Source organism: Morone saxatilis, unplaced genomic scaffold (assembly GCF_004916995.1).
Source record: "Morone saxatilis isolate NCDOM2014 unplaced genomic scaffold, NCSU_SB_2.0 Contig1, whole genome shotgun sequence".
In the NCBI taxonomy this organism is placed as follows: Eukaryota; Metazoa; Chordata; class Actinopteri; family Moronidae; genus Morone; species Morone saxatilis.
The window spans coordinates 10,503,829-10,514,289 of NW_023339651.1; the positions used below are offsets into that span (position 1 = coordinate 10,503,829).

At 39.8% G+C, this 10,461-nt stretch overlaps 1 protein-coding gene across 10 annotated transcripts in view; it reads left to right on the forward strand.

Annotated features, from left to right (window-relative positions):
• Nucleotides 1-10,461, forward strand: part of plce1 (phospholipase C, epsilon 1) — a 75,752-nt gene that overhangs the window by 23,214 nt on the left and 42,077 nt on the right. For all 10 annotated transcript variants that reach the window (XM_035660460.1, XM_035660470.1, XM_035660478.1 and 7 more), the window contains 2 exons: nt 8,611-8,798; nt 9,236-9,378. In XM_035660460.1, coding sequence (XP_035516353.1) covers nt 8,611-8,798; nt 9,236-9,378 — 331 coding nt within the window. The remainder of the gene's footprint in view (nt 1-8,610; nt 8,799-9,235; nt 9,379-10,461) is intronic.

Below are 10,461 nucleotides of genomic sequence, written 5' to 3' on the forward strand. Positions count from 1 at the left end.
TCCTCTGTTTTGCTCCCTTGTGTTTTTCTCTCTTCACCTCCTTTTTTGCCTTTCATGCTGCACTGACCTCCTCTTTTAATCCATCTCTTGCTCTCTTCTTCATTCTCCTTCTCCTGCATCTCTATTCAACCTCGCTTCCTTCCTCAAACCTCTTTTATCTCTTTTATAATTGGTATCTTCTATCAATCCAACCATCTACCACTTCTTTCTACTTCAGTCGCTCATCCTCATTAATTATCTTCCTCGTCCCCCCCTTTTAGCTTCGATTAATTCAAGGATCTATTTTGATTACCTGCGACTAGAAAAAGGGCCTGAACCTAGCTGGTTTAAATGTATGGTTCTGGACACTGCATTTACTCCTCTGTAGAACCGCTTAATCAAACACTGTTGGAAAGTCTTAAACCTCATTATATAACTAGTACCCGGGGCCAGCAGGTCATAAGTGGTATTATGAGCTACAATGAATAATGTACTGTTATCTAATTAAAGCATTGAAATGTAAATGTATGCTAGAGAAATATGACAACAGTTTGAGACCTCCTCTTTTTAATAATCTAGAATATATATATCTTTAATTGAAATGCTTTTTCCTACTGTATTATTTTAGGCCAAAACAAATGTCAGTGAATAGTCAGTCAGTCTTCCAGCTATTTGGAATCCCAAAAGGCCTTTCCTGAATATGTTTAGGGGTTCCCAAACACCCATATGACATTTACAGTTCAGTACTGCATGAGTCTAACCCCTAGAAATGTTAGCATCATAATCCACTGACACACGGAGGCCCTGATCCAAGACGTGAGTCACACAAGAGGAGTTTTCTTTCAGCACTTAATCTGTACAACAACAGACTCCACTGCTTTTTGTGTGATAACCAAAGGTATTACATTGTGTCAGTGTCTCCTCAGTTGAGGTAAGCAGAGATCATTTCTCTCTTGTTTGGCTTCATTCAGTCATGTTTCTGTGTCCACTGGAGTTTTCTGTTAGTCCCAGTACTCACTGTACCTGTTGATGTACTTCAAATACCTTCTTCTCTCCAGGTCCATGACAGTGCTGAATCTTTCACAAAGACAATGTTTCATAACCTCGGGGCCAAGACAATGTATTGAAAATCAGCACTAACACATTTTATTTTAAATAAAATTAGGTCATGTGTAAATTGCAGGTTACGTATAGATTTGTGTATATGTTTGTGTTATCTCTATATGTGCTGTAGGCACTTGATTGTTTGTGTGAGATATTTAAAATATTTATTTAATATTTACATCTAATTTCTCATTTGATATCATATTTCAGTCGGATTGTTGTCTGCTTAATATATATTTTTAATATATAAGAGTCAGTGTGCGTTTTATTCCATAGTATGCACTCTTCTGTCTTATTCAAAGCAGATACTCAGACATCAGGCTCCTCTTGTCTAAGCAGCACTGACTCTTCAAAAGACTGAGTATGTGCGCGGACCACCTACACACATCCAACACATTCATGCGCACCCAGAAAGAACTTTGTATGTCAGAAAGTACATAAGTACACAGAGCATACAGTGAATACCTTTTGTATACACAACCTTCACATGAGCACACATAAAAAACATTCATGTATACATGTATAATCAGTATCTACGTTCACTAAACTGCACACTTTCTTCCCTACAAGCTTTTACACACAGATGAGCACAGCATTAGTCAGCATTGAGACAGTCCAGGCTCAGGCTGCGGGAAAACAAACATTACCTTGTGGAGACAGAAATGGCAGAAAAGGTCAGAGCAGAACAGGACAGTGCAGAGAGGTTGTCTGTTTCTTGGTGATGCAAACCAGGATTAGGAGTGTGCTGTGTGGTAGACTTATAAATTAGAGGTAGAATTATAAATAGCAAGAAAAAGCTCAGGAGTTTTGTTACAGTTTCTATTTGTTTAGACCAACTGTTATGAAGAAACATTTAGCTCTCAGTAGCAAACCTTGGTGGCAAAACTCATCACCTCCTGTAGGTAGAGAAATATTTATGCTTGGATGCAACTTCTGTCCCCCCACTGCAAAACAAGATTAGACGGAACACACACACAAATGCACGTAGTCAAAATAGACACCAGAGCAGGCAACACATTTGAAGCACATTTTCACATGTTCAACCTGAGAAGTTGGATGTCCTGCTTGCCATGTTTGGACGTACTTGGTTTATGTCTTTTGATTTGATTTACTCGGTCCGGGAAGGGCGGGGTTAAGGTTCGGGTGCTGAGATACCAGAGCTGCTGAACATACCTGGCTCCTCACCCAGTTTTCAAATAGACTAGGTGCAGTGGATTTAAACGTGCCTGTCGCATTGGGTGGGCAGGCTGCACGTTTTCTTCACTTCCCCTCGGAACAGCTTTGTCGGCTCCATTTTCACTGCATTAAAGCAAACACGCAGTTCAAGTGCTATGAAGGATTTCAGGAATATGGGGCTCTCTCAGACCTAAATCTTCCAGCGATTTGCAGTACTTAAAGAATGAGCCGAGCGGTGGATAGGTGCAGCTGAGTTTCATTGAGTTTGTTTTGCTTTGTAAAACTATTTTTTAGCTAGGAAGAAACACTGGAAAGTAATGTGCAGAAGAGGGGATTATGATGACTTACAAAGTTGTCAAGTTGCAATATTAAAATTGCTTTTTGTTTTCTACGGCTAAAATATTATGTTAAGAAGTATATGCACCTTTTCTCCCTTATATGTCATGTCTCTAAACAATGTGTACATTTCACTAAAACAGAAATTTGACAAAAAGAAACAGTGGCCTTTATTTTGGTAATTTGCAGTTGAATGTTATTTGTAGAGAAATTAATGAAATGGCTTTTACTTTGAAAGAATGTACATCACCTTCACGTGTCAAGCAATACTAACCTGTAATAACCATATTTCCACAAGGACTTTTGGTCTCAAACCAAAACACTTGTATCTTGTTCAGTCCTGTGAAGAAAATTCTCTCAAGTATTATAAATGAAACCAAAATAATCATTACTCTGAAAGTCAACTTGCTCAGTGGAGGAAGGGTTAAAGCTGACGTCTCTCCAAGTGACCTCAGATGTGAGTCTTCAGACCAGAATAACAGAGTTCTTTTAACACTGACCCCCCACTAACCCCAGCTAACCTCAACCCTCCATGATGCTTCTAAAAGTAGAATTAAGTCGAAACGACGTATTTCTATTCCTTGAATGTCATCTTCGTGGGAGAGTATGTGGGAGGTGGCAGAGTACTATTGCAGTTATTTGTCTAATCCCATGTGAACACTTGTGTGTGTTTAATTGCATGATATCATTACCAGATTAAACTTTGCGACCGTGTGTGTGTGTGTGTGGAAAAATGGCAATAGTGGAAGGGCCAATATACAACACAGACACACGCACCATTGCAGCACTTCACGGACAGCTGGGCTACATTGTGTCGTGAGACATCTGCCTTGGAGTACTGGAGAATATTCAGAGTAATTGAAGAGGAGTGTGTATGTGACTGAGAGTGTTAGTATGGAGAGAGGGTGTCAGAGTTGGAGTATGTGAGTGTGTGTCCTGGGCCGGAGACATCAAAGTAGAGAGGTCGAGAGGTGGGGAGTTGGATTTCAGGGAGACAGCCTCAGCCTCTCCAGTGTCCTGCAGTGTACTGTATGCGTCTGGTATGATATACATAACGGCACGGGTATGAGTCAGAGTTTGCACGTCTGGATTTTAGTAAGTGTATGTATATGTGTGTCTTTGTGTGTGTGCTTTCCAGCTCAAAGTTCAGTAGATTTGTGCGGTGCCCCTTGCTAATCCCTTCCCAGAATGGATGTTGCCAGGCAGAGAAATTACCCAGCGGCGCGCTAATAGGACCTAATGGCAAACTCATTTATAACTGTAGCTTACGTGGACTGATTGCCAGTAATATGAAAGTCATAGCTTGATTGTGTATTGGTTTTGTTTGTCTTTGTAAGTGTTGTCTTACCTCGTTTTGATTTATGAATGTGCGTCACATCCAATGCCACAGGTTTGATCCCCATCCTTGAGAAAGAAAAACTCTTAAGCTGGCAGCAAGCCTCAAAATTAGACACATCATCTGATCACATTGGACAGTTAGTTTGTTGATGCCATTTTAATGCAATGGCTAAACGTCTGTTAAATTAAAACTCAGAATTATAAATAGTGAGAAGAAACTCAGGCGCTCGTGTTGTTTGAAGTTTTGTTACAGTGTCCATCAGTGTAGACTAACTGTTAGGAAGGTAGCAGCAGCTAACCGCATCCCTCCCTGCAGAGCTGTGAAATATTTATGCTCGGATGCGATTGCTGTCCCCCATGGGTATGGTCGATAATTACCAGGGATGTTTCTCTGAGCAACATTTTTAATAAGCAAAGAGCTGAACACAGCAATAGAAGTAGAAGATGTTGGCACCACACAGCCAGCGTCACAAGAAAATGACTTCAAATCCTCAATCCCAAACCGTTGCATCTTTTATCTCTCTTTTTGGTCTCTGCCAACTCCTGAGTGAAATATCTGGCTCTTATCTGCTAAATGCATCACTATGTTCATCAGCTAGTCGCTAACTTTGTCTGTTTGCCATTTGGTGCTGAGGAGTTAGTGTACAGTGGGGTTTTAGAGATATTTTGCAGCCCCCTACTACAGCCAAATACAATATCATGAAAGCAGTCAGACTGAACCAAAGCAAAGCAAAAAACACACACCAACAAATAACAAAATACATAAAATAAATAAATGAATCCATCCAGGATGTCCCAAAACCAGATCGCATAGCTGAGATAAAATAATTCTCTTTTGCATGTACACTGTACTGTTTTTGCAATATGGACTCTTACAAAATGTAAATGTAAATTGTAAAGTAGCACACAATTATTTGTGTTACAGTTATTACTAAAACAGACTGTTGCCTATTCAGTATAGAGTTGTGAAAGAGGAGCAATATGTTCTACTGTAAGCAGAGTCAATCAGTGCAGCTGCCTGTAGCAGTCATAATTTACCTTCACTGGGCTTAAGCCATTAGCATTTCCTGTAAACACACAGTGTAACATGAGATACAGAGTTGTTAGTGGCAGTTGACATATATGGCTATAGTTCTGCTAACTGGCTAAATAGCAATATCAGTATTACTATAACTTACTAGAAAGAACACGATAAACCTGTTGGTATTGGATTTCTGTACTTCTGTAATTGAGCTGAAATGCAATTATTGCCCCCATGCCTGATGTGACTGTGGCTACATTCAACAAAAGAGCACCTCCTGTCTTTCTGCCTCCCTGCCTACATTACAGTGATAGTTTTTTTTTAAATTTGTGAAAATGGACCGTTCCAGTGATTTATTAAATAATTTTTCTTTTAATGGATGTTAAAAACAGTTAATAGCTTGCTCACTCACTCCCCCACTCACTCCCCCACTCACTCATTCCCTTGTGCCTTTTAATATTTTAATTCTCTACCCAACAGTAGTACATTTCTGCCCTTGTTATTTATGGATGCACTTGTCTTGGGATATCTGTGATTTCTCTTACAAACAGTGTGAAATATCTCCATTCTTTTGGCTGTGTAGATATATTCACACATTCCACATACAAAAACACTTATGTACTACAGTACATATTTGTGATTTTGAAGCTTAGTCGGCGTCCACGTGTTGCCTGGAGTTTGAAGATGAGTTTGTTTGTTTGTGTGCGTGTGTGAAGACAGCTGCTCTGTGTCCATCAAAAGCAGCTCCACATTCCCTGCACTGTCCTTTGAAGTCGGACTCTATTACACACTTACATACACACAGCTTTTTCTGCATCATTAGTCATCATCAGTCAAGAACTCTTGTCTATGTGTTACAGTAAAATCTGATGTTTTTATTCTGTACAGTCTACGGAGACTATACAGAAAAGCGTAAAACAAAACATGGCCCTTTTTTTTTAGTAATTTAGTTACCAAAATTTTAATCCATTTCACCGTATCGCACAGGTTCCACCAAACACATTAAGGGGGTGGTAAGTGTTTCTGCTTGAAAGAGCTTCTAATCCTTATCCTACAGGCAATTTGTGCGTTTAAGATTCATTCTTTCATTATTTCTTAAAGGCCTTCATGGTGCGTAGGCGACCGTAATAAAAAAAAATCCCAGGGGAAACATTCCGTAGTTATGATGAGTCATATTTAAAGATCTTGAACTAGCACAAAATGTCAACTATAATGAACTTTAGTTGAAAATGTATCTGTGTTGCTCCAGAAAACTGTCAACTGTCAAAAAATCATGAGCAGGACAACTTGTAGAGACTCATGTTACTAAGGACAGTAATAACAACATATTGTATTGTTTAGCACAGGCATAGTGGTGTAATGGTTTAGAGACAAACACAAAGTTCATATTAGTTCATGTTTAGGTCTTTTTGCAGCTACTTTTGAATTTCCATTGATATGTCTGTAGCTTTGATAGTCAGTACTGATATAGTCAAGCAATGTAAAATAGCACAGAAACCTCTCTACCCATGAGTCCTTTGGGTTTTATTTGTTTATTAGTAACGGGAAAACAGAAAACCCAGCCCTAATTATCTGAAAACTTGCCCATCTAAATGTAGAATAAATATAGAGACGTGATTGCTATGTATGATTCAGGCCAAGTCCACTTTTTTGTTTTTAGCTCTGTTTTAATGTGGAAAAATACACAGTTTGTGTAGTAGAAGTTATATCTGGTCAGTGGACGTGCACAGTATCTCGATGCTGATAGAAAGAAAATGTGCCTTTTACCAGAAATGTGAGTCAGAATGTTCTGGATAAGGAAAGAGGGAAAAAAAAATAAAAAATCAGAGAAGCTATTAGTATAAATGTGTTTAACCGCAATTTTTTTTGTAATTTGCATAATGTTGAAAGTTTTGGTATTGGTAATTAGCTTGTTGCCGGAACGCAGGTCAGTACATTCAATGCAGGAGTTTGTTTGTTCGTGTTTGTATTTGTGTGTTTGTTTTTTATGTTTCACCCTTTCTCTCCCCGTCCCTCACACTGGCTCCCTCACGCTCTAATCATGCTAGCTGGCATGTCTCCTTTCCCTTGGGATGGCCCAGATCTGACAACAGCTAGGCCAACACCCGGCACGCAGGAAACCCATCCCACTGAGACAACTTAGCTGGCCGTGTACTGTGTGTGTGTGTGTGTGTGTCTTGCCATCCAGCACTCATTACAAACAGGCCATTTTTTAAAGAGTGAACACCGATTCACAAAGATCCCCAAAGATCCACACATGCATACAATAATGTGTGTCTGATATGTTTTTCCACAAAAAAAAAGCATAGTTTCCACATTAAGTCCTTAAAAGGCATCTATTTACTCCTTGTACCTCATTAAAGATGGAAGAATCTATGAATATGTGAATGTTGTTCATTTGAGTTTTCCTACTGGACACCAAGCTGTTTCCTACCCCACTGTAGAGTCAGTCCATTCTTCCAAACTATTTTTAATGTCACAAATCATGCTCGTATGCCCCGCCACTTAAAATTAGATTTTCAATCACAGAGAAATTTTCCACTTTCAGCAGATGAATGTGAAAACATCCTTTTAGTGCCAAACTGTGCACATACATCATTCTGCACAGTGAAGGTCAAACATCCAACTAGGACACAGGATCAGAAAGAAAGCTATAAGATATTTTTGACTGGAGGGGAACTTTAATATGAGAGTTTACACCATACGCCTGGGGTCCATGGCTTTAACCTAACTCCTTCCTGGCACTATTATGAAGCGGTGCCGATGAACACTGTTACTGACAACTACACTCGAGCCTTATTTTCTCATTAAACTCATGTATTTAGCCCCCACTCTGTCACCAGTATTGATTTTGTCCAATTTTGTAATATCCATCCCTGCTGAAGTGCCCACTTACGGTGCCACAAAATGTTGCTGTAATGGCTTTTCTATGAAATTTGTGCCAGGGTAGCTTGGCTGCGGGTTCACTCAAGGACAAAGAACAAGTCAATCGTTTTGGATAAGTGTTTCCTTTTATGTCAGATAGGTTTTGTTCCGAGAACAGTTTGAAGTGAAAGAGGAGGAGGCTTTGCTTTAAGACCAAAAAAATGTTGACTCGGTTAAAACTCCTCAACGACGTCTCTTCTTTCTCTCTTGCCTCCCACCTTCTTTTTCTCCATCTCCTCATTATTCTTCCTTTCTATATACCTACGCATCTGTCTGTCTCACTCTGATGCTTTTCTGTCTGAATCTCCTTTCCCACCTTTCTTCCTATCTGTTATGTGCCTCAGTGGTATTTCTATCTATTCAATTCTTTATTTTCACTCTTTGATTTCGATTCTGTGAAGAGGAAATTGCTTCTAGTAATGACCACAGCAGAGGAGAAGATGACAATGACCTCTGATTCAAATGTTATAAAACAGCCTGAAAAGTGGAAAAAAAAAGCACTGGATGAAGTGAATTTTGCCAGAAAGCTTTTTAATCTTTCATCACAGTTATTCTGTTTATACATTCTTGAAGGTTGAAAAAGCATGATCGCCTTTACCACTTCATACAATGTTAACTGTGTTTTGCTGCCACTATGGACACCTTTATTTACATAAACGTTACATTTATTGAAAGCCCTTAAAGTAATTTGTAAGTAAGTAAGACTCATTTGTCGGTGACTTCTTCAACAGGTTAAAAACTATGTGGAGGACAGAGAGGAACTCAACCTGATTCATTCCGCCAAAAAACTCCTGCTGTCTTTCCCTGGATGTGTGTGTCTCAGGGAGTCTCGCTGGCTATTGGACACTGCCAGTCCAGCCAGACCAGACAAGATTCCCTGCCTTAATCCCTCGTGTTGTCGTCCTTTTCATCTACCCAGGTTTGTAGCCCTTTTGGTCTGATATAGTTGTTTCCAGCCATGTTAAATAACTGCACCTATTATTTGCAAGATTGGCGGTGGACATTTTTCATGATTGTCTGATACTAAAATCTAATAAAAAATGTATATAAACTTATTCAATATACTGTTTGTATGTTAAAGCATGCGTACATTCCAAACACTACAAAACTTCTGGTGTTTGTAACAACCCAAAAGCCATTGCAGAGCTTTGATGTTGCATATTATAGAGGCTAAGCCTTAGGTAGATACTTATGCCAATTGTAAAGCCAGTTGTTTCTACTTATTAACATGATTGAAAGATCAACAGTCTGTTGACAGCAAAGGCAGAGAGATACTTTATGTAAACACTGAACCTGCCATTAATTGTTCAAATTAGGCAATGTTTTTTCTTCCTTGTCTCCACTTTTTATTTATAGGTTTTACCGTGTTTGTGACCAAAGGACGTCAGTGTGTTCCCTGCTTACTGGAGCACTGCTAGAGGCCACAGCCGCTCTTGGTGCCCGCTCCGCTCTACTTTACCCTTTGCCCCAGGGCCCCAACAGCCACGCTGTGCTGAAAGGTGGGTGTTGTACTGTAGTCTTTGTGCATATAGAAAAGGTTTGGTATATTTGTATGTTTCAGTGTGCTAAACGTTTAGATGATGTTATAAGCATTAAATTGGATGAAGCGGGGCCTGTATCTGTTGGATTCTGAGAAGAAAAAGGTTCTCACTATTCCCCTGTGGTCCACTGCTCCACTCTTCTTCTTCCTCTCTGCTCTTTTCCCACATGGTTCCTTATCCACAGCGGGTTTTGGGTCGGTAGGAGCACTTCTGTAGCTGATCCCAGCGGTTGCCCTTTCCCTTTTACGTTTCTCTGTATTTCCTCTGCTGTCCTTTCTCTTTCTCTTTCTTTATACAACTCCCTCCCTCTCCAGTCCATTCTCCAATTTATACACACATCCACATGCAATGCTGAAGTGGTGTAAGACATCACAGGGTCTACACACACACACACACACACACACACACACACACACACACACCAGGTTACGTCTTACCGTCTGAAAAGAGGTTATATGCACTTCAAACATGGTTGCGCTGCTCTTCTGAAAAGCTCAGGATTGATAGCTTGATATTTTGAATCTGTTTGGATGTTTTTTACATAACAGTACGCACATGTAAATGCGCCTGCTTTTCATTGTACTTAATATACACCACAGCTAGCTCTGGCCTTGAGAAAGGGCTTTTATGAAACAAGAAACATGAACAGATTTTCATCGTGCATATCGTACACTATGTCACCTCTCTCTCTCGCTTTCTCTTACTCTTACACATGACTTCATCATCCAAACAGTCGGGTTGTTGGTCAGTTGCTCAGCTGGTAACTGTCTGTCCACCTTTTCTACAATCATGTTACGTATGACTTAAATGTAAGCCGATCCTGACATTAATTTCCACTGGCAGTGGGCCAGGGGACAGGCTGTCTCTGGTGAGATCAGGGAGACGCACGCCCACACACAATTCAGCACACAAAAACACAACTTTTTGTGTACGTTTCTCTGCGACTTGCTTCATTGTTAATTGTGTGTTAATGAGAAAACTTAAATTTTTGTCAGACAAGCTTTCACAGACAAAAAAACATTCACGCACACGCACACACAC